General features: G+C 38.9%; 2 protein-coding genes across 9 annotated transcripts in view; one reads left to right on the forward strand and one right to left on the reverse strand.

Annotated features, from left to right (window-relative positions):
- CHODL (chondrolectin) overlaps positions 1 to 25,559 on the reverse strand; it is a 431,404-nt gene that overhangs the window by 283,431 nt on the left and 122,414 nt on the right. For 2 of the 6 annotated variants that reach the window (XM_074326602.1, XM_074326580.1), the window contains exons 1-2: positions 22,853 to 22,993; positions 21,123 to 21,157 (exon numbers count right to left, since the gene is read on the reverse strand). The gene's annotated coding sequence lies outside the window, so the exon portion shown is untranslated. Of the gene's footprint in view, positions 1 to 21,122; positions 21,158 to 21,879; positions 22,074 to 22,689; positions 22,766 to 22,852; positions 22,994 to 25,559 lie in introns of those variants that run through there. The other 4 variants (XM_074326586.1, XM_074326606.1, XM_074326596.1 and 1 more) reach the window with 4 other exon arrangements.
- LG01H21orf91 (linkage group 01 C21orf91 homolog) overlaps positions 22,718 to 25,559 on the forward strand; it is a 29,294-nt gene continuing 26,452 nt past the window's right edge. The window contains exons 1-2 of one of the 3 annotated variants that reach the window (XM_074326564.1): positions 22,718 to 22,861; positions 24,082 to 24,215. In XM_074326564.1, the coding sequence (XP_074182665.1) occupies positions 22,785 to 22,861; positions 24,082 to 24,215 (211 nt within the window). In that variant the 5' untranslated portion in view covers positions 22,718 to 22,784. Of the gene's footprint in view, positions 22,862 to 23,005; positions 23,151 to 24,081; positions 24,216 to 25,559 lie in introns of those variants that run through there. The other 2 variants (XM_019732052.2, XM_019732051.2) reach the window with 2 other exon arrangements.

Consider the following 25,559-nt stretch of genomic DNA (forward strand, 5'->3'; position numbering starts at 1 on the left):
CCTTCCCTACCCTGGTAATTGTAATTTATCCTGATTTATTTTTCATCGTGCACAGGTCACCTTCTAATATAATGTATATTTCGATTTATTTATTTATTCTGTCTTCCTCTACTAAGATATTAGTTACATGAGGGAATTTCCGTCTGCCTACTTTACCATTCTATCTCCAGTGCCTAGAATACTGTGTGAACAAACTGGATAGTCAACAAATACTTCAATGAATGAGTGAATTAATTCCCCCCTCCAAAATCCTACAAAATTTTAAAGTTTGTTTGAAAGCATTCCAATGGGTCAAAAATAAATAGTACTGTTAAATGAATAAGTCTGATCTTTTTCATTTACATTGTCTAAAACCCCCAATTTATTTTTCCCTCCTTTGCCCCCTACATCCTTCCAATTGATATATATTATAAAAATTTTAAGTGAGGAGAAATCAGTTCAGTTTGTTCTTATTTCGCAACATCTGCTGGCTTTTCAAACAATAATGCCATTGGTTGTTTTTTATTCAAACACAGTGTGAGGCTTTGTTTCTTAGACAAGTCAACAGAACAAGCAAACAATTAGAATTACTCTCAGCTTGAAGAAGCGCTCTGAATCCAGGATCTCAGTCAGAATCCCCATAATGCCAAAATCAGCCTGATCTAAAATCGTTGATTCCCCTTTGGCCCTACTCCCTCAGAAAACACACACACACACACACACACACACACACACACACACATAAAATTCTGATATAAATTAACAAAGTCTTGCCATTTTTGTGGGAATTTTTTCATCTCACAGATTTGCTTTGAAATTGATTCCCAGAGCATGTTGGGATCAGACAAGTCAAAGCTCTGGAGACAGACAGTGGTAAAGGTGGGACAGAAGAGGAATTGGCTTCTCCTGGCCAGGTGAATCCCTTCGATGGGCCTGTTAAAGGACTTGTTAAGGGTCTTCAAGCAATGGGGAAAGGACACCATCCAAGACAGGAGAGCTGCTTTACTTAGCAGTAAAACTCAGTGGGGAGGTGAAGTTCCTTCCACATTACAGACTCTCCATTCTCTGTATCCTACTTCTTCCTGATCAATGCCCAGACTTCACATTAGACACATGATAAGTCTGTAAATTCAACTGATATTGAATTTAGGCAACCCACAGACTCAATATTTAGGTGTGTCTTTGGCTCTCTCAACCTAGTGGCTGCAAGAAATGTAATGTTCCTTTTGCAGAGTCAAAAAAAGACACTGATTTTCAATCCATGCTTTAAGGAAATTGGCACTAGTGAATTTTTTTTTTAAGCTATGTAAAATAGCTTAAAGTAAAAGCTATATTAAACAGGACTTGCATAGCTCTTCGTACTGGCCTCTAATAGGAACTAGTTAGTCCCCCAAAGCCTTCCTTCACTTAGCACTACATTCCAGGGTGAATAATTTAATATACTGTGTCACCTGTGTCACCTCTGCATACCACAGTTTGCCAGAGACCCACTGCATACTAACAGGAGTTTTCACTACCTTTCTCTCTGTGTCAGTTAGCCATTGCCACAATAACGCTACGTAACAAAACTACATGGTATAATATAATCACTTATTCTTGCTCTTGTAACTTCAGGTTGGTAGAAGTTCGGTGATCTAGCTTGGGCTCAAGTGGGTCTCCAAGTCGCCCTACATCTCATCTACCGCAGACCAGCAGGCTAGCTAAGGCATTGTGTGTGTGTGTGTGTGTGTGTGTGTGTGTGTGTGTGTGAGTGGTGATGAAAGAAATGCAAGAGGGCATACCACTGCTGCACAAACGCATCTCAGCCCTTTGTTCACACCACATCCACTAACATCCCACCAGCCAAAGCAAATCACATGGTCAAACGTAACATCGGGGAGGAAGGTTAGAATATTCCACCCACAATGGGAGAAAAAAGGAAAGTCTTTGTTGAACAATAATGCAAACTACCATAATCCCTAATAAGGTCAGATAAGCAACTCTGGGTGCCCTTATGTCTTTGAATGCCTGTGCCTACACAAACTTCTGATTTAAATTTCTATATCGATAGGGTCTTGGGTGAAAAACAATAGAAACCAACTGTCAGAAAATGAGACCATTAAAAGAATATTGAATTATTAACAGACACAACAGGGAGATTGAAGAACTAGGCTCAGATGCTCCAACATCAGTACCGGTGCATAAGGCACAGCAGAGCACAGCCCTGGGCCTGTGTGAAGACACAGCTTCCACTGCCTCTGAGCTGTAGGCCTATGTGGCTCACTGCGGGAATCATCAGCTGCATATAAATTTGGAGCACTTGAAATATGATGAGTCCAAATGGAGGTGTGTCCACCAGATTTCTGAAGTACAAAGGAAATCATAAAATACCTCATCGATCTCTTAAGTTGATTCCATGTTGAAATTATACTATTTCAGTTAAAGTATATTCTCAAAATTAATTTTACCTGTTTCTTTTTACTGTTTTTACATTAGACCAGCAAGTTTCAGACAGCATATGTGGCTCCCATTACATTTCTATTGGGTAGCACTACTCTTAACACTGCAGGTGGCACTCTCTCCTCTGCCAACATATACTGGATGCTAGTAACTGTTGCTGGCACCATCACCAGCATGGTCTCCAGGAGCTGGAAGCTGCTAAAACAGCCTGTACTGGCAGAGAAGAATGTTCCCTACCCTGTCGTGTTTGCATCCCAAACAGAATCTGGGAAAGATCCATCCCTTAGCCGAACCACAATTCCATGCTTATGCCCGAGTTTCAAAAGAGGCTAACAAAGTGAATATATGGTGTTTCTAGCCTCTACGGAAGGAGATAAAACTCTTACCTACAACCAAGACCCATAAATGGAATTCCCCAAATATAGGTAGAGATTTCGACATTGAGTGCCTGACTAGAAAATGAAAGATGGGCAAACTGCAGATATCAAGTAGATACACTATTGAGAAGATTTGCTTTTCACAGAAGCAGAGAAATGATCCAGTAACTCAAGTGGGATAAAGAGTCTGGAAAATTTTGTTCTCCCTAAGACAGGAGACATAATAGCACTTTATAAGCTCATGAAATTGAGCAAGCAACAGAGAAAACGTGATTTTATAGAAGAGAGAAGCCAACTGCTGATGTGATGTCCTTGAACATGTGAGAGTCGATGGAAACCGGTGAGCATGTAGAAGGGACTGGCCTAAGCTAGGAGTGTGGAAAATTCACCTGTAGTAATGAAAGGCAGAGTATGTGGGCACAGAGCAAGCAGGGGGATAGATGTGATGGCATGAGCATGCTGGAAGTGACTTCTGGTGGCCTTTAGTATCCCAGTAAAACAGAAAACAAGGTCTCAGCAGAGAGTGAGGATGGGGAGGAGGCACAGAGGAGGGAGAATACAGAAAAATAGCCTCTGGGCAGTGGGTGAGTAGAGAACTGGAGAAATGCATTGTGGTTGTCACAGGCTATTAAGTGTCCACTTATGATTAGTACCAATGAATTCAAGGTGAGACCAGTAAGCAAGATGGTGTGTTTATTCAGATCTGTTCAGCCATATGGGCACAGACCCTGAAAAACTGAGAGTTGGCTTTAGCCAGAGTTGGAATTAACAAAATGGGAAAATGCTTACAGTTTTGTAGAAAACATGTGAGATTTTACATAGAGCATGATTACAGAACTTCCATAAGAACAAAACAGACTTAAAGGAAATTTATACATGGGTATGGTTTTATCGGCAATGTAAATTTCTTATATAGTCTCTAATTTTCTTTTTGCAAAAATCAAAACTCGCTCAGTCTATCTTCAACAACCTAATACTTGGGACTATGCCATATAACCAAAGGCAGGAAGTAGGACCAGGTCACACAATAAATTTAAATCTGAAAGCAACAAAACAAGACAACAATTCTTTTTGTCCCTTCTCTCACTGAGCACAGCAACCATTTTATGCTTCCTTCCCTTAATTCCCTCTGTTTACGGATTAATGCGCAGGGTCTCCATATAGCTGCTCCTATCTCAGCCCATAGTGCCAGAGGCCACCACAATCTGACCGAGTCATTGTCTTTTTCAGATAAAGTTCACAAGAGGCAAGCTCATTGGCTTAGCTTGAATCAGGGCTCGTTGTTTGGTTCAATCCGCTGGAACCAGGAATGAGAAGTCAGCTGGTCAAAATATGGTGGACCTCCAATCCCTTTCCCAGGTAAAATATGTTTGTGTATTTAAACATTCAAGTAAATATGGAAGCATAGAGAGAAAAAGAAAAGGGGCCTTTGGTCTTACCTCTCTCCCCCCTGAATACTCCCAATTCCACAACCCACTGAAGAGGAAAACACAGCTAACAGTTTGGGCTGTACCCTTTCAACGGCTTTTCTGGGTTAGGTTATTTGCTACTTTGTTCTTAAGGCTTTCCTTTTTTCTTGTTAAACTTGCCTTTCTTTCTTTATGCTGATGACTTCCTGACAGTATTCTTAGTAAGTTATATATCCCACTGGTCTTGCATCAAGGCCTATAAAGACATTTTTAGTAATAAACCCAATGATCTAATCTCTTAAGGTGCTCATATTTCACTCGCTTTTTAAAAGCAGACATTTTATGGATTGGTGAAGCAATCATTTAGAAACATACATCTCTGAAGCCATAATCATTTTATAATTTGTTCTGCTTCACAAACAACCACAGCCAGTCTTCCAAGAGGACAATCCTTTACCAAATCTCTAACGTTAAATCTGCTTACGGCTATTTCAGATAATGGGAGCTGTCCAGTCTGTGACGTGCTCAGTCTCTTCCATTTAGGGAGGATCTGTTGTACTAATAATTGACTTGAAAATGAGCTCTGCACTAGAAAGTCAGCAGTGAATAACGGAACTAAGTGACCTTACAAAATGTATTGGAAATTTCTTTCTGGAGGTCAAAGAATATATCAAGCATAATAGCAAATGTGCATTTTTTTTTAATAGTACATCACATTCTTATAAGACTCTGATATAAAGTTCACGGTGCTACCATTTCAAAAGAACTGGTTAAAGATACTTCAACCAAAACCTACTTTGTAGATGTGTCTACATTTCTGAAATAATAAATAATATGCAATACAGGAAAGTCTCCAGAGAGTTCTCCTAAAAAAAAAGAAAATCCCCCAAAATATGTCTTTTGTGGACTTTGTTGTGAGTCGTATTTGTGCAGAAACATCCAACTGACAATTTCGTTGTGTGTGGCAAAACTCCACCCCAGTACCCGTCTTATCTCTCAGTTTTTCTGCCTCAGGACTTGTTCTGAAAATACAAGATTTTTCAGCCTTACGCAGAACATTCCAGAAACACAGGGGAGTTAACAGGCACAGGGGAAACCCGCAACCAGGAAGAAATGGGAGTCAGTGGACAAATTCCTCAGTCTTCTGCTTTTTGGAGGGATAACTCCGAAGCCCATTCTACCCAGTTCCTTGGAGGGTCCCCTGTGGAACCGAGCACCAGTTGCCATAGCCATAACTGGATGACTAATGCAGCCTTTATTGGCTTCCCAGAATCATCTCTCACAGTACCTTCTCCCAAATGCCTGCCTCAGGGGGGGAACCAAACATAAGATGTTATACAAAGGGCTCTCAACAGTGCACAGAACATAGTATGTAGTTAGTACCTGATGCTTCCCTTCCCTGCATCTCTTCATAAACATCATTCATCCTATTGATAACACAGTTTTCTATTCTTCATCAAGGACTCATTCTTGGCAAAACAATGCTCTGATATAACTATCTATCCGATATGGCTACTGAAGACTTGAAATTTGGCTAGTCCAAATTGAGAAGTGTTGACAGTATAATATATACAACAGATTTTGAAAACTTGGAATCAAAAAGTGATGTAAAGTATCTTATTAATAATTTTATATTGATTAGTTGAAATGATATTTTAGATACAGTGGGTTAAATAAAATGTATTATTAACATTAATTTCACTTGTTTCTGTTTACTTTTTATAACAGTTACCAAAAATGCCTAATTACATTAGTGACTTATACTTCTATTGGACAGAGCTGCTCTAGAAATTGTGGGAAAGAGCCATAGTATAAAAAGAGGGAGGGAGGGAGGGAGGGAGGGAGGGAGGGAGGGAGGGAGGGAGGAAAGGAATATGTGTAGATAACTGAGTATATTCAACAAGATGTTTAATTATAAGCCAATTATATAAGTAGACTATTACTTTTATTCAGTTGTGTATATTCATATTACTGAGGTGTAAGAGCTGCTTATAAGTATATTTTGGGTACAAATCCTTTGTCAAATATATGCATTCTGAATAATTTCCCCAGTTTGTAGTTTGCTTTGCTTTTCATTTTTTTGACAGTGTTTTCCAAAGAGCAGAAGCTTTTAATTTTGATGAATCCAATTATTCAGTTGTTTCTTTGATCATGAGGGATTGCTATATCCTAGTTAAGAAAAATTTACCTACTGCAAACTCAGACAGATATTCCGGTGTTTCTTTTTTACAGGAGCTTTGCATACAGTAGAATGACTAAAAATCAAGGTTGACAAGACCTAATGCAAGCAAGGATGTGGAGCAACCAACTCTCTCATAAATTGCTTCTGAGAGTGCAAAATGGTACAAACATTTCGGAAAATTGTTTAGTAGGTTCTTATGATGTTAAACGTGCACCTACTCTATGACCCAGCAATTCCACTGTAGGTATTTACTCCAGAAAAGTGAAAACATGCCCACCAAAAGCTTCTATAAAAATGCTTCTAGCAGCCATAGTTCTAATAGCTTAAAACGGAAAACCACACAATTGTCCAACAACAGGTAGCAAATAAACAAATTGTTGTATATTCCCTACAATGGTAAATGAACTACTGCTGGATACAGTAGTATAGAGGAATCACAAAAACATAATAAGCAAAAGAAGCCAAACACAAAAGAGCATATACTCTATGAATCCATTGAAAACGAGTTCAAAACAGGTAAAACTAATTGATATTGATAGAAATGGGCACAGTTGCCTTGGGGTGGAAGGAAAGAAAAAGGGATTCACCATCAGGGGTAAAGGGGAATTTTCTAAGGTGGAAATGCTTCGTATCTTGACAATGGTGTGCATTACATGGGTGTATTAATTAGTTATTGATGTGTACACTTAAAACGTGTGCATTTCACCACATGCAAATTATACCTCAAAAAAATATACATATTGCATCTTAGACATGTTTAAGTATAAGCTTGTCCTAAATGTACACTTTATGACATTTGGGTATTTAAAGTCACAGGCATGCTACTGGAAAAATTTAAACTGGAAGAAATTCTGTTGGGGTGTGCCTGCATTTCCTGCACGCCTGGAAAGATCTGTGCTTATCTGTGCCCTTTCAGATGTAAATAGAGTCAGATTATGTGCTGAAGGCTGTTTCACTCTGGATTACAACATTTTAGCTCAGTGGGAATTCCCAACAGTGGGGCTGTGTTCTCCACTATGTTTGATCTGCACCGTGGGCAAGTGCCAGGAGTAATTCTATCTCTATCTACAGTTGTAAAGACAAAATATGACATGACAGAATTTTATTTATAAAATCACAAGGTTGGAAAATATTTTTGTTAGCTATAAAACAAAGCGCAGCCTACTCCATCTTCTCAAGGGCCAGAGAAAGCATATCACTTGATCAGTGGTATCGGCTAAGCCTCCGACCTAGTCTTAATAGTACAAAAGGGGCTGTGGGTAAAGCATTAACAAAACCTTTTGTCCTTTATGAACAGATTTTATGGCACTGTTTCCCTGGAAACCTGAAAAAGACAGAATGGCAGTGGTGCTACTGGGTGATATTTCTTATGATAAAAAAATGACAAATTGCATCTGGCTGGAGAGAAACTATATATGAACTATAAATACCTGGTGGGAAATGACAACTTTGGGCTCCCGGAGTGTGATGACACTCACAATGCAGCAGACTCCTTGCAGGGACTGGAATTTCTGCCTCAAACGTTGTTGTAGGAGATATTGGTTCCTATTGGAGACATGTGACTTTCAAGCCAAGATGAAGTAACTACATGCATGTGTCTCATCTCCTTGCACTTGAACTGTCACCTTGGAAGCCAGATATTCGCCCCTTGATTGGTGTGAGGACTAACGCAAGAAGTCTTACTGAAGAGGGATCCCCAATGCTGCCCTTCTAGCAAGTTGCATTTCCTGCTCTATATTCCTCTAATTGAATCTGATGCCAAGTGAGCCCCTGTGGAAGTCTTGTGAGTCAGCAATTTTAGACATTGGGCATTGCAATGACTCAGTACACAATACAAGATACTGTATATGGAATGGTAGTGAATAAATATGTCTTTCGTGATTGTTCTTGGAATCACTGCCATCTCTGTCCTATGGTTAAGTCACTCTTCAATGCCACAATATGAAATGAACATGTCATCTGCTCCTGTACAATAGTAGGAATATAGTGAACACAAAATAATACATAAATTACTTTGACCTCCTTAGAAGAAAGGCATAAAAATCAAAATATGCTTTGGTGGGGCCCGCCCGGTGGCTCAGGTGGTTAGAGCTCCATGCTCCTAACTTCGAAGGCTGCCGGTTCGATTCCCACATGGACCAGTGGGCTCTCAACTATAAGGTTGCCAGTTCAATTCCTTGAGTCCCACAAGGAATGGTGGGCTGTGCCCCCTGCAACTACCAACGGCAATTGGACCTGGAGCTGAGCTGCGCCCCCCACAACTAAGACTGAAAGGACAACCACTTGAAGCTGAGCTGCGCCCTCCACAACTAAGATTGAAAGGACAACCACTTGAAGCTGAGCTGCGCCCTCCACAACTAAGATTGAAAGGACAAAAACTTGACTTGGAAAAAAGGCCTGGAAGTACACACTGTCCCCAGTAAAGTCCTGTTCCCCTTCCCCAATAAAAATCCTTAAATAAAATATATGCTTTGGTTACAGGCAAAGTTGCTAGCTTTATTTCCTCTGACATTTTTGATAACCTATTTTTTGTTTTCCTCACAGATATATACATAAATGGCTCCTCTTATTAAAATAAAGGAAAAGAGTGAGCAGAAAAACAATGTTTCTCCCCATATGTTCTCCATTCTACCTCACCTTTGCTTACCTCTCACTGCGAAGACTGCACGACTTGTCCATTGCTAGACTAGACGGAGTGAAATAGAATTTCTGTAACTGGCATAGTTCTATAGCTAGAGAACAGAGATACATCCTCCCTGCCCCACTCTTCCAAACGAACACAATGAGGATTCTGTTCACATGGCAGAGGAAGAAACAACTATAACTCACAGTTATTTGCACATCTCACTAACAGCAGGATATATACATCCTGCAAAGTCAGGACACTCTCAAATCATTGATGCATTCAGCCAACAAATATTTGTTGAGCAACTACTATGTGGCAGGCACTATACTCCATCTCTATAGAGAAAAAAATATTACTTCCAAACTTCATGAAATTTACATTCTAGAGGAGGAAAACAGACAATAAACAGTATGATAAATAATTAATATATATATATATATATATATATATATATATATATATATATATATATATATATATATATATATATTATATATATGAAACCAACAAGTGTTTTTTGTTTTGTTTTCAAGGTAAGGTGGGACTGGTGGAAGCTTTAAATAGGGTGACCAGAGGATTCCTGACAAAGTGACAATGATTTGAGGGTGAAAAAGCCTAAGATTAAGGCCTCCTGGCCTGGAAAACTGACTGATTCTGGACAACAAATGGCACAAGCTTAGACTGTTGCCTTCCTAGCCCAGCCTAATTTTTCAGATGGCCTCAAGATAACTGCCATTAAAATAAAATACATCAGAAGAACAAGAAAGCAAAAACTGAAATACAATGTTGAATATATCAAAAATAAATTTTGGTTGTGCCTACTGACACACTAGAAATAAATAAACTAGAAGCTTACCAAGATTAAGGAAATTGCTGTTAAAAAGAATCTATGAACCTAAGAACCAAAGAGCCATGCAACTCTTTGAGCCTTAAAACAACCTATAAGCCTACAAAACAACTGCAAAATATATGCAACTCCCAAAGGGAACATACTTCTGAAACCCATTTCAGGTGTGGCCAAGAAGAATACTAGACAAGGAAGGTTCTTCCACAGAGCAGAGTGGGAGCCACAAAGAGCAATGGACAGGAATTCCCCCCCAGAGAGCAGAAACAGGGTCCAACTGAGAAACGTCCTCCACTGCCAGAACAGAGATCTTCTAGATTCCTGCCCAGCTGGTTTCCATCAGTGCTATGTACCAGTGACTGCTGTGTTTCCCATTCTTCTTTTCTAAATAAGAGTTTCAATGATCTGATCCACCCTGACCCATGTGAGCCACCTCTGAACCTGAGTGAAAAAACTGAACACCACCCAGGAATGATGGGATTTCAGCTGGATATAGCATCAGGATGGAACTTTGAGTTGTCTCCCCTGGTGGAACACGTGAGTGTGCTCTGTGTCTTGCAGAAAGGATGAGTGTGAGAAGGATCTGCACAGAAACCAGGCAGCCAGAGTTGCAGGCTGTAGGAGAGAAAAGAAGCAGCCCACCAATACTCACCTACCCTTATTCCTGGGCACATAATTAGGTCACATTTCCCAGTCTTCCTTGTAGACTGATGAAACCATATGACTAAATTGTCGCCAATGATATATGAGTAGATGTGATATGTGCCTGCCTCTTCAGGCCTTAAGAGCGGTAAACCTCCTCCACACTGTTCCTCTTTCCACCGGCTGAAACCTAGATGTGGTGAACAAGCCTTGACCATGCATCTGATGACAAGGCCCTAGAGGATGAAAGAGTCACAAGATGGAAGAATCTTGCTTCCCTGAATCACCATGTTGAAGAGAGTTGCTACCAATGTGGAGTACCCTCAACTATTACATAAGGGAGAAATAACCTTCTTCATTAAATTAGGGATTTTCTAAGTATATTTTTACAACAACTTAGTCTACTCTAACACAGAAATTTAACACCCTGGCTAATGCAGAAATTATCGTCTATATATTTCAAGATGACAAAAAAGAATATATTTTAGAAAGCTTTTGTCTTAGTTTGGGCTGCTATTACAGGATACCATAGACTAGGTGGCTTATAAACAACACACATTTATTGTTCACAGTTCTGGAGACTAAAAGTCCAAGATTAAGATGTTGGCCAATTCAGTGTCTGACAAGAACCCAGTTCCTGGTTCATAGTCATCTTTTCACTGTGTCCTCATGTGGCAGAAGGGAAAGGGGCCACTCTGGGATCACTTTCATAATCCCATTCACGAGGCTCTACCCTCATGACATAATCACATCCCAATGGCTCCAGCTCCTAGTACCATCACATTGAGGGGCAGGCTTTGAACATATGAATGTGGGGGGCGGAGCATAAATATTCAGTGTATTGCAGCTTTCTTTCAAAATAGCTAAAATTTTTTAAGTTTTGGGAGCACCTTTCTAGTTCCTGGGATGCAGCCCGATTCACGAACCACTTAGTAAAGCCAATTAGATCTAATTTACTCAGTTGAATTTTGATCTTTACCAGGTTTGGTGGCAGTGTCAGAACCAAAGGGAACTTCTGATGGCAAAGAGACAATGAGAAACACAGGCGCAGAGCCCGCAAACCTCATTTTGAGTACAGGGTCTTTCTCGTTATTTTGCTCAGGCTGTGGCTAAGTCCCTCTCGTTTTCACTCTGCTCTCTCTGAGTTCAGCTCCCAATCTAAATGGTCTTCCTTCACAGGGCAGGTCAGATTGAGCTGGGAGACTACTCTACCTGAAGCCAACTGAGCTGCTTAGAGGATTCTGCCTGGAGCCAGTTGAGTTGGCTGATGGTTCTACCCAGAGCCAAGGCTCTAGCCTTCAGACCACAAGGAAATTAGGATGTTTTTACTTATGAAAAGGTATGGGAAATGAAGATGCATTTTTGTTAAGGGAAATGAGAATCAGTGTTTGTTTAAACTAGAATTTCTGGTTATGAAGGACAAACTAAATGTATACAAAAACTAGAACATAAAAAGAAATTTTATCTTATGTAATTAAGCTAGCTAAAAATTAAGTTGTTATTATGGTATAAGCGTTTCTCAAATTAAGCTTTAATGTTAATGGTGTACTTATGTAAAACCAAAACTTAATTTTCTTTCATCTGCTAAAGGTTTTTCTTTTTGATTAATCTGCCAAGAAAGCAAAACTCTGTATTTTATCAAAATAATTGTCTGTTTTATATTGTCTTAATCAAGTCTTTGATTACTTAAGATGTTGCAGAAGAATGATGAGGACCGAGAGACTCAAGCGGCACACAGAGATCAGGGAGAACACAGCTTTATTACACCAGCAGGCTCAGTGGGATTGTTCCCAAAGAACTGAGCACTAACTGGGGTCAGGCACTTGTTTTATAGGGTTAGGACTCCGGGTTAGGGGGAAATCTGGCCAGGGTGCTGGGGAGGTCCGTCCCTAGCAGCTGTGATTGCTCAACATTGTTTTGACAGGGAGGTCTCTAACCATAGTGCCCGCGGAAGACATCTCCGATAAGGGGCTGTAGGAAAAAAACATCCCAACAAAGAAAACTGAATCTTCTCAATAGTAAGAGATAACCTTCAGTATTTGCCTTTAAAATCTTTTAGTCTCTTTGGTCAAATAAATAATTAAATATTGTTTCATAAATAAAATAAAATTTTTAAAGTTTTGAAACCATCATTTTCCAGTTTGTTTGTTTTTTTAAAAAAACAACTGTGGTGGATCCCTTTCTTTCCTACAGATTATAGATAAATGAATCATTACTATACTGAACATGTAAGATTTAGCAGAATAATTTTTTAAAAAGGACAGAAAAATATTATTTGCCAGTGTGGTACTTAGACATCTTTATAGTGCTACAGCAATTAGAATGCAAGTATATTTCAATGACATTAAAAATTCCATTCCAAAATAAATTGCTTAGTGTCTGTCTCTTGCACTAGGTGGCAAATTTCTCAAGAATATGGACTCCATTTTGTTCTTTACTGTACAATACCTGGCACGGTATCTCACATACAATAAGCATTTAACAAAAACTGGTTGAATGAATAAATAAATGATTGAGTGAATGAAAAGTGTTTAAATTTTTAAATTAGTTTTCACTTTTGTGGAAAAGTAACATATTTAGTAGAAATTCAAAAAACAAAAAGTTGTAGTCTATTTAACTTATCTTTAATTCTATCATCACCCATCAACAAACTTTTCTAAATTATAGAAAATTCTGAAAATTTAACATGTAAAATCCTGAAATTTTAAATGTGATTTCTAATTCAATGGGTATACAAATAGTTAACGCAGAAATATGTCCAGGTTTTCATCTCTACCTTGAGTATTCCGCACCTAGACCTGTGATATTTATACAATGAAATACAAAACTAAACCTCTAGTAAAATATTATGAACCAGTTTTCTAACTTCAGACATCAATCCTAGACTTGCCTTTTATCACCTTGAATTGAACAGTAGGAATTGTGCACATTACTAACGACTAGATTTGGTCCACAGTGAAAAAAAATCAATAGCTTCATAGTTAACTCCCAAACTCCTCCCGGCAATGCCATGAGTGAATTTATCCACAGACCAGAAATCGGTTTAGTTTGCTCTGCTCTTACAACAGAACAATGGATCAGCAGACAGCTTACCTATAATGTCAGCATTACTGAAACTACAGGTGGTAAATCCCTTTAATGCAAATATTTGTATCCCAAACTTCCAAAGGGATGCTTGTCTAAGCTTAAAAGGAGCCATAATTTTAAGAGAGACATTTTCTTTAGAGTTAAGGATTTCAATAGCTCAGCATGAGGCTCTGTCTAGACTCCTCTAAGAATTAGACTTTTAGAAAATGGATCCACAAAGCTGAAATAAGCCTGCTACATTGTTCAATTTGATCACAAACTAAAAAGAATTTTAAAACAAATGGTTAATTTTTGCTTTCTTACTATAACTGGGAATTGGTTTAAATAGGTATTTTAATCTCAAATATATTCTTTAAACCATCATTAAGTCTAAGGTTGAAAATTTTAGTCTTCAGTGTTTATTGACCTATTTTCATTTTTAATATGTGATTCATTTACTCACACATTCATTCAAGAAATATTTATTGAGTACTGTGCAGAGATTGCTTGTTGTCTGTTCCAGTACCCATGCTCCCTCTTCTAGAAGCCCTGATTTTTAGCTGGGCACATGAATCATGGAATAAAAAGCTGATCCCCAAGTCTCCCTTTCAGCACGGCTCTTACCACTGAAAGGGTGGGGGTAACCAGAAATGCCATGTAGCGGCTCCTGAGAAATAGCCTTAAAAACCAGCTGGCCTTTATTCTTTGCCTGTCTTCTCACCCTCCTCCACCTCACAGTTCAGAATGTGGATCCCTCTAACGAAAAGACCGATCTCTTGCACACAAAGATAAGACCCACATCCTAGGGGTGATAGAGCAGAAAACTAGAAGCAGCATGCATGCCTGAGTGCTCTGTGGACCAGAGACACACACCTGCCCTGGACCGCCCACCTCTAGACTTTCATGCAACAGAAAAAAATAAAGTCCTATCAAAGTCACTGTTATTTGGGGGCTTTATATTACCTGCAGTGAAACCTAATCCTAACAGATACAAGCACAGTTTGTAAGATATTGTAAGTGTTGAACTAAATACAAGATGAGAGAGGCAGAGTTCCTGCATACAACCAGGTTAAAATTTAACAACGAATACTGAAGTATAAAGGGCACCAGAGTGGATTATGGTACTTTTATGATGTTTTCAAACCAACTCCCTTCTTCTGGTAACAACCACCACTATCCTTTGGAGAAACTCTTCTCTCATATCATGAGATCGAATTTTAATCCCTGTAACGCCATTCCTAAACCATCTTCAGTTATTTGGGGAGGTGGTGGGGGAAAGTGAAAATGTAACGCAAGCCTGGCCAATTGAAGTACTAGCCATTGTAAGTGATTCAAGAATGAGCATATGAATTGAACGTGGCCATTTAGAATCCAGCTGTATTAACAGATCACTGCAAGATGCATAATAAAACAACCCACAACTCAGTGCTTACAACAACAAACACCTATCATGGGCCTAGGTCAGCTAGGCCTACCCAGCTTTAGGCTGCAGATGGGGCCCATGTCTGCTCCACGTCTCTCATTCTCCTTGGACCAGCAACTATCTGGGTAAAGTTCTCGTGACATATGGCAGAGGCACAAGAAGCCATGCTAAACTGCACAAGCACATTTAAGGTCTCTGCTCAAGTCATGTTCACTAATATTTCATTGGGGTGGGGAAATATATCCTGCCTCCTTAGTTAACTCTAAGGCCACATGACACATGGAGATAATAATGCAATTGATTATACACACATCTTGAATGCCTTAGGGTCATGGTATTAGAAGGCTCTAAGCCTGGGGCTGCATGTGCCAATCTTCCAGGCTAACTGGATGAAGCACATGTCCAATAGCAAAGAAAATGATAACACATGAAGAGAAGAAAAGACAGCAGAGTGAGAGATGGATGGATAGACATATAAAGCATACTGAATCCTCTACTTTATAATGGAACCATGCCAAAAAAATTACCAAAAATAGTATTTACATAGGGAGATCTAACAATTAAGTTTGAGAACTTGTTGCAACAATGTTGCTAAATTTTTTTTGCTATAGGACTATTCATTATGAATTTGTACCAATTGGACAGACAGTTAACAAAGTTTACTATTTAGAAGTGCTGAAAAGGCTGCGTGAAGAAGTTAGATGACCTGAACTTTTTGTCAGCAATTCATGGCTCTTACATCACGACAATGTACCAGCTCACAAGGCACTGTCTGGGAGGGAGTTTTTAGCCAGTAAACAAATAACTGTATTGGAACACCCTCCCTACTCACCTGATCTGGTCCCCGGTGACTTCTTTCTTTACCCAAAGATAAGGGAAATATTGAAAGGAAGACATTTTGATGACATTCAGGACATCAAGAGTAATATGATGACAGCTCTGATGGCCATTCCAGAAAAAGAGTTCCAAAATTGCTTTGAAGTGTGCTAGGTGCTGGCATCAGTGCATAGATTCCCAAGGGGAGTACTTCTAAGGTGACCATAGTGATATTCAGCAGTGAGGTATGTAGCACTTTTTCTAGGATGAGTTCTCGAACTTAATTGTCCAACTTTATAAAAAGAATTGTGAAGATTCAGAAAAGTAGGTAGATTAGAGAAATTTTTTGGAATGATTTTATTGGGATAGCATTTATTGGAATGATGAGTAAAGATTAGTTTCACCATAACAGATATAAAAGTGAATTTCAGGAAAGAAAATTATCTAAGCTCTCTAGCAGCCATTGTTGATTTATCCACCTAATGTCTATTCCTTGCCTTCTGTCACAGAGGCTAAAAAATTAATACTCACTTTCCTAGAATTCGTTGTGGTCATGTACGTTCTGTTGATCAGATATAAGCAGAAAATCTGCAGGGGTCTCTCAGGAAAGCTTTTCCTTCCTCACAAAAACGAAAGAGGCAGCGTCAGATCCTACTTCTTTCTCCCTACCTCTCCCATCTCTATATTCTTTTTATTATTATTATTATTAATTTCAGGTGTGTGTACAAAACAATGTAACAGTTACACATTTCTACCCCTCACAAAGTGATAACTCCCCTCCACCAGTCTACTACCCCTTTGACATCGTATGTAGCTGTTACAATTCCACTGACTATTCCCTATGCTGTACTCCACATCCTGTGACAATACACACAGACACACACACACACACACACACACACACACACACACACAGTTGCCATTCATTATTATTCAGCTTCAGTTTCAGGTGGACACTGCAGTAGTCAGGCATCTACACCGTCCATGAAGTGGTCTCCCCAATAAGATAAGTGCTCATCTGACCCCCTAAAAAAATCTTTACAACATTATTCATTATATTCCCCAAATTGCCTTTGATATTCCTGTGACAATCTTGTGGTTACCGATTGTGCTTTCTAATTCCCTCACCTTCTCCTTCATCCCCACGCCCCTCCCATCTAGCAACCTTCAGTTTTTCCTCTATATCTCTGAGACTGTTTCTGATTAGTTTGTTCATTTATTATATACTTTAGATTCCACATATAAGTGAGATCATATGGTATTTGTCTTTCTCTGTCTGACTTATTTCACTTCACACAATGTTCTCTAGGTCCAACCACCCATCTCTATATTCTTGCGTTGTTACCTAACTGTAGGGCAGCCATTCTGCACTCTTGAGAAGAAAGCCAGAGTCCTGACAACAAGGAGCCAGTAAACACTACAAGCAGTTGGTTCCTCTGATCTTGTTCAGAGAAACAAATAAAACCTTACTTGGTTCAGACACTGTTCAGGTTTTCCATTATTTGCATCTGAAAGGATTCTTAGCTGTTTTAAGCCTAAAGTCAAGGTAATGTCTGTTTTAGGTCAAGAACCAATTATACAGCGAATTAAAGAATCTCTGTATACCACCTTAGAGTTTATAACACTTTTTTGCATTTCACTTAATTACTAATTAGAAAGTTAAAGATAAAAGCCTTGACTATCCAATTAAATAAGTTAGATTTTATCAAATGAGAGCATAACCTGGAAAGCCCATTGTAACTGTCTAAATGTAAATAGATTTATGTATTACTGTTATGAGAAAGGCAAGAAGCCATAACAAGTTTTTGAGAATGGGATTTCATTTGTGTTTATTTTAGAATGGACTTTGAAGGATGGACTGAAAAAAACTAGACTGGAAGCAACGAAGCTCTTATTTGGTGAACGAAGGATCCACTGACAAAATAACAAGGGATTTCTAGCTAGGATATACTATTACAGAATGTGGTAAAACTTAGAAAACAGGGCAAAATATATCAAATATCTACTTTCAGACACTGGAACACAGGCAGAGAAAAATACTATTCCAATTAGAAAGGAAATAAATGAGGTGAGCCCTACAATTGCCCTGGTTTTATGCCTGGAGGTACTTTCAGACCCTGGTCCACATAGGGAGATCCAAGCAAAGCTGGGCTGAGAAGACAAAATTGAGTTTGGGGAGAATGAGATGTCTAGAAATTGTAATAAGGTATGCTAGAAAGGAAGAACTATACATACAAAGAATTTCAGAATACTCTTTAAGCCGTTGCCTGACTACTTAGCTGATGCTCCAAGAGGCTAAGCAAAAAATTTAACTACCAAGGAAAAAATAATTACTGGTGAACTACAACCTGAACAACTGCTCGGATTCACACGGAAAAGAGTCATTTGCGTTCCATCCAACGAGAATGTAGAAACTTTATTAAAGACCTGTGACATACAATAGAAAGCCTAAACCACTTCTAAAGGAGGGCACTAGAGAATCCTTAAGGATAGTCTTGAACCTCACAAAGTTTAAAAATGAGCCTCAAAAGGATCAAGCTGATCAGCTACTAGAATAATAGCGTCCCAAAACAAAGCCCTACATTCTTTAAAAATCCAGGCATTTAATGCATTAGTTTTATAATGCTGCCATAACAAATTAACACAAATTTAATGGCTTAAAACAGTAGCCATATATTACCTCAGAGTTCTGTAGGTCAGAAGCCCAGGTATAACATGATTCAGTTGAATCCTCTCTTTAGAATCTCACAAGGCTGAAATAAAGGTGTTGGCAGGATATTGGAATGAACTTCCAAACCCATTTTGTTTGTTGGATGAATTCAGTTCCTCGTGGTTTAAGGACCGAAGTCCCCATTTCCTTGTTGGCTGTCAGGTGGGGTCTATCTTTGCTCCTAGAGCAAGTGGCTCAAGTCCCACACATGCTTCCAATCACCTTGACTTCCCCTTTTGCTGCAATTCTCTGACTTTAGTTGGAGAAATTTCATTGCATTTAATTAGACTGCGCTCACCCCAACAATCTAGTATGGTCTTCCTATCTCAAAATCCATAATTTTAGTTATATCTATATCTGCAAAGTCTCTTTCGTCAAGTTACATACATATTCAAGGGATACAGGGATAAGGGTGTGAACATCTTTGAAGAGCTATTCTGCCTACCATAGTCAAGAATGTCACATTTACAACAACCAGCACCCAATCAAAGTTTATCAGATAAGGAGCAGGAAAGTATGACTCATATCGAGGAGGGGAAAGAATCTGTTAATAGAAACAGGCAGAAGTGAAAGAAATGAAGAAATTAGCAGATAAAGATTTTTAAAATAGCCATTATAAATATATCAAATGTGTTCAAGAAAAACATGAAGACATTACGGAAATAAATGGAAACTATCAAAAAAAACTAAATGGAATTTCTTTTGTTGACAAAGCATTATCTAAAATAAAATTCTCAGTGAATAAGCATAAGAACAGGTTAAACACTGCAGAAGTAAAGATCAGTAAATTTAAAGATTTATCAATAGAAACTGTAAAAACTGAAAGACAGGAAGAAAAATAAAATGAACAGAGCCTTAGTGATCTCTGAGATAATATCAATCAATCTAACATATGTGTAATCGCAATCCCAGAATATGAGGAAAAATTAAACACATTTTTTTCTGTATTTAATGAAAAATATCAACCCGATATTCAAGAAGCTCAACAAGCCCCACGAAGGATAAACACAAGAAAACCAAACCAACCAAGACACATCATAATCAAATTTGTTAAGACAACAATTAAAAGAAAATCTTAAAGTACACATAGGGGGAAAAAAGACACATTATATACAAGGGGAAAGGTTAAGAAATACAGTTGACTCTTGAACAACACAGGTCTGAACTGTGTGGGTCCACTTATAAGGGATTTTTTTTCAATAGATATACAGTCAGCCCTCTGTATTTACAGGTTGCGAATCAGTGGATTCAACCAACCATGGATGGAGAACAGTATTTTCAATCCTCAGTTGGGAATCTGCCCATATGGAGGGCTGACTGTATGTGTGGTAGATACCTTTAGGGTCACGGCACTAGATACAAGTAGTCTTGGAACCAATACCCCCCCAGATACCAAGAGACAACTAAGTTTTTAGGGGGTCAAAAGTTATATGCGGATTTTTAACCCTGCAGGCTAAACACCCTGTGGGTGTTAGGTCAGTTCTCCTAACACCCACATTGTTCAAGGGTGAATTATATTGCTGACTTCTTATCAGAAACAATGCAATTCCAAAGAACACAGAACAACATCTTTATAAGACTGAAAGAAAAAAAATCTATCATCCTAGAATCCTGTATCTACAGAATGATTCCTTCAAAATTGAAAATAAAGACATTTTAGGACAAACTGTGGAAAGAAATTGTTACCAACAGGGCAACACTAGAAAAAATAATACGGGAAGTTCTTTAGGTGAAGGAAAATGACATCAGATGAAATCTCGGTATACACGAATGAAGAACACTGGAATTGGTAAATGTGAGGATAAATATAAAAGACATTTTATTCTTTTTAAATTTATTTAACACTAAAGAAAAATAACTATGCATTTGGAGTCTATGACACATGTGAAGTAAAATATATGACAATAATAAATAATCAGAGAACTACACTATTGTAAGCTACTTATATTTTATATGACATGGTATATATATATATATATATATATATATATATATATATATATTACTTCAGAATGATATATTATTTCAAAAACCTTAGATATTTTGCAGCCCCAAAATACATAAATATATCCATGCAAGCATACATACATATATAAAATTTAGCTAATACAGGAGATAAAATGAGGAGACAAAATATTAAACAAGAAACAAAAAAAACTCTAATCTAAAGAAGGCATGAAAAGAGGAAAAAGGAACAAAGAATATATAGGACAAATAGAAAATAAATTGCATGGTGGTAGATTTAAACTCAACTATATCAATAATTACATTAACTGTAAATGGATTAAACATACCAATTAAAAGACAAATTGTCAGATTGGATTTTAAAAGCAAGACACAACTATGTTATCTACAAAAAACACACATTAATAAAAAGACAGAGCAGGTAAAAATAAAAATAGGGTAAAAGATACACATGGAAACATCATAAGAAAGCAGGAGTAGCTACATTAACATCGAACAAAGTAGATTTTAGGAGAAAACATAGTACCAGAGCTAAACAGAAAACGTGTAGTGATAAAAGGGTCAATTCATCAAGAAGACATAAGAGTCCTAAGTACTTGGGAAAGCAGTTTGGCAATTTCTTTTAAAAGTAAATATGCACTTACCATATGACTGAGCAATTCCACTCCTAGGTATTCACCTACAAGAAAGAAAACATAAGTACACAAAAAGACTTTTAATAAATATTCATAGCAGCTTGAGGATAACAGTCCCCAAATTAGAAACAACTCAAATTTGGAATATTATTCAGCAATAGAAAGGAATGACCATTACAAAACATCAATGTGAATCTCAAAACCATGCTGAATGAGAGTAGCCAATCACAAAAAAAATACATACCACTTAATTCCATCTATATGAAGTTCTAGAACGGGTAAAACTTGCTTTAGTGATATAAATTAAATCAGAGGTTGGGAGGGGGCCTTGACTAGGAAGAGGCATAAGGGAATTTCAGGGTTGTGGAAATGTTCTATATCATTTTGAGGCTGTGGTAACACAAGTATATCTATTTCTCAAAATTAATCGACTGTACTTTTTAAAATGGGAAAATTTTATTTCTGTAAATTATACCTGAATACGTTGACTTTAAAAAAATAAAATAAAACAAGAGAGGAGAGTTTAAGAAGGGTTCACAGGGTTAAATGACACAGAAAGAGAGGACTCTGAGAATTGAAAAAAACTTATTTTGCTACAAGGATATTCTTAGAGACTCTAGGAAGTACTCATATTGAAAAGAGGAATAAAATATGGATGCAAGGCATTTTAGTCACGTTTACCTAGTCTGAAAAATTAAAATAGAAAACGCATAAGCTTTCCTGTTTCAGTTAGTGCTTCTCATCTTTTGATGTGCATAGTAATCACCTGAGGTCTTGTTAAAATGCAGGTTCTGATTCATGAAATCTTGGATGAGACTTGATATTCTATATTTCTAACAAAATACCAGGAGATGTGGATGTTGCTGGTTCATCCACTACACTTTAAGCAGCAAGAACACTGATCACTTTTCTGAGACATTGATGGTTTACATCTAGTACCAGTTTGGTCTAAAAGTTCTCAAAACCTATGGAATCCATTCCTACCATTAGTTACATGTAGTTTGACAATTCAAACCCGCTATTTGTGAATATAATCAATACAGGTGCTTATGATGCTCTGGAAAATAACAGAGATTTTCATTTACGTCAGCAGCCTTGGGTTCAAGTTCCAGCTGTTTCTAACTCATAATCTGGGTTATCACCCCTAGCCTGCAAAATGAGAGAACGGTTTCGGTTTCTCCTCTCTAGGCTACTGGGAGGATTACAATAGAAAATGGAAGTGAAAGTAATTGCAGGAACTATAACCTGAAAAAAAAAAAAAAATGTTTACAACGTCAAACAAAATGAGCAAAACAAGATTTTACGTGCCACAGTTTTTAAAAGGAGCGGGACCTAAAATAAGAGGTGGGGCTCCGGGATTATCCCCGTGGGCGTCAGGAATGTGCCATATTGTAATAGAGGGACGCCCCATTTTAAAAATAATCTGGAGAATATAAACTTCTGCATTTAATACTACCCCTAAAAACGAAACTTTAAATACGAACTTTTCCCTCATTACAGACTTGAACTGACACCTAACTCAAAGTCCAGTGATACTATTTTTGCTTCAGTCTGCTGATTTGCAACAAAGTCCTACCCACGCATCGCTGTCCCTTTCTCCCATCCTCTCGTCACTTTCCTGCCCCCGCGTCCTGCAGCCCCCGCCCCAGGGCTGTAGTTTCCACTACGCTGATGGGAGAGGTGGTAACGGACTCCTCCATCTACTCGTCTGAGGAGGGGGCGTATGAGGAGCCACGTACCAGAGAACGGTAAGAGACCCGCGCTAGGAGGCGCAGAATCACGAGAAAATCCGAGTTAAGGACGCCGCGTCGGGGCAGAAGGGGAGACGCGGGAGCCCACAGCCGCCGAGCGACCGCGCAGCTTTGCCCTCAGCCGCGCCGCCACCCCCAGAGCCTTCCAGGGATGGCACGCGCGGGAGGAGGCGGGGCCCAGCGCGCGGCAGCCGCCGCGAAGGCGGCCGCCTTTGCTGCGGCCGGAAACAATAGTGCAGGAGCCCGAGCCGCGCGGAACTGCTGCGGCGGCGCGCGGAGCTGGACGGTAAAGACCCTGCGCCCTTACCCCCGACCCCACTGCGTCCCGGCCCCGCGGTGCCACCGCCTTCGCGCTCCGTGTCCCGCGGCCCCTCGTGCTCTTCTGCGTGAGGCGCCCCCGACGGACCGACGGAGAGACGGACTCGGCACCCTGAGGGGCGGGCGGGCGCCCCCATCGCCGGAGACGGGACGGGGGGCTTGGCTTCCCGAAGCGCTGAGTCCGGGGGACCGGCTGCCGTGGCCCTCGGACGATTCCTCTTTGGGTGGGAGAAAACCCCGGGCGAGCGGAACCCATGGGTCCTCCCTGCCCGGCTTGGCCACCTCGCCTCCGGCGGAGCCCGACCCGTACGGTGGAGCCGCTACACGGTTTTGGACGCTGTGGGTGCTTTGGCCGCGGGAGGGATGCCCTTCCCGGGTGTTCGCGTTTCCACGTGCATTTTCCTGCCCCGATCTCCGCTAGGAAGCCTCGCTACGCCGAGTTAGCGAAATGCATCTAAGGTTCCCACAATGAAGTTAGCAAAGCAGTGTCCCAAACAGGTCGTTTTTCCTGCATTTAACAGCGTTAAGTAGTTTGACAAACCCTGGCAGCTGAAAAGACCTCGCTGCTAAGCTCTTTCGGTGCGTGGTCGAGGGGGGGGAGGAGGGTGGACCAGAATGCCCGCAAAGTGCTTTCCTTCAGATCTCCTCCTCAACCAAATGAGGTGTGGGACCAGAAAAGACACTTTGACCTAGTGTCACCTATAGCAAAGTTTTACTAGGTTTGTGTCTTTGCACAATAAAAGCATGATATTGAGGTATAAGTATGGCGATGCATGTTTGATGGGGCTGTTGAATTAGATAAACTGAACAGCAGTCTTCTCTCTTCCTAGAAGTTGCTAATATTGCTGTAACGACAAGTTCTTGAAATTGCGTAACTCTCCTTTTCTGTTTCTTAATAGGGACACTATGAATGAAGAGGAGCAGTTTGTAAACATTGATTTGAATGACGACAACATTTGCAGTGTTTGTAAACTAGGAACAGACAAAGAAACACTCCAATTCTGCCACGTTTGTTTTGAACTAAATATTGAGGGTAAGGACAGAATATATATTCATTTTATGGCATGAACTTTACACAGCTACTTTATGTGAACTAGTTATAGGGTAAAACTAAAATTTCTTGAATGATTGGAGACTGTGCCAGGTATGAATTACGGAAATCTATTAAAGATAAATTTATGGAAACGAAGCCGAAGTTAGCACAGCCATGAATTTAAGAGAAATCTGGTTTTTTTTTAACTCCCCTAGTACTAACCCCATTTTTGCTAATGTTAAAATGAGGTATGAATATTGACTGGTAAACATATTTTCTGGTTTGAGAGCTTATTAAGTTGTCAGGTTTTAATATACATGTCTGTGTGTGTGTGTGTGTGTGTGTGTGTGTGTGTGTGTTGTGGGGCGGGCTTGGTGGGTTTTGTTTTGTTTTAATATTAAGAACTAACGTAACCAAACATTTACATTGATGGGCAAACGTAATTTTAATCCTTTGGCCTACCATGCTAATTCTTGACAGAGGTGAGCTATAACTCTTCCCTAGTGCTATCTTACCTAAAAAAACATGCTTAAATTTTTATATAACCTCTTTTCAGTGGTCACACACACTAATTTTTAAAACTAAAAAGGCTTTTAAAATGTCTTAAAGTATCTCTGAGAGCTTATAAGAGTTCTCCAAATACTAAAAAAAAAAAAAATTGTTACTCAAAGTGTTTGGATTAGTGCACAGTTAATGTGTCTATGGATATCAATAGTTTGCCCCCAAGAAACATGTGGGATATGTTTCTTTAATCTTGACATTGTCATTTTAAAATTGATTTTTAAAAATATTTGAGTCACAATAAAAAGAATATTCTAGCAATAAAAAAGTTTACGTGTTATTTGAATTTTGAATTGTAATATCAGTAGAGATTTTGTTAGAACCTTAGATTCTGGGTAGTTTAAAGCAGTATTTCATTCTTTTTGCTAGTTTGTACATTTGGAAAAATTCATTACTTTACTTATTATATTAGGAGATATAAAATGTTCCCATAGTTAAAAAAAAAAAAGAGAGAGACGGAGAGAAAATTAGGATTATGTACCTTGAGATGCCCATTAGGACTTGTTTTTCTGAAATTGTTCTAGATAGTCTATAGAAAAATCAAAATTATAACCATAACTAGACTACTAAAAGCATCTAGAGTTAATTATATGACATTCATCTTTTGTTTAAGATTGTGTTGGTTACGACAGTTTTGCCAGTATACTCTTGGAAGAATTGTAGTTTCTGACCATGATAATTGATGGAAAATCGTGGATTTCTTGTGGGTTTCATAGACTATGTATAACTTTGACTTTAGTAAGTGTAGTAATTAAAACTGCTTTCAAGGGCATGACTTAAAAA

The sequence above is a fragment of the Rhinolophus sinicus genome, linkage group LG01 (genome assembly GCF_036562045.2).
Source record: "Rhinolophus sinicus isolate RSC01 linkage group LG01, ASM3656204v1, whole genome shotgun sequence".
NCBI lineage: Eukaryota > Metazoa > Chordata > Mammalia > Chiroptera > Rhinolophidae > Rhinolophus > Rhinolophus sinicus.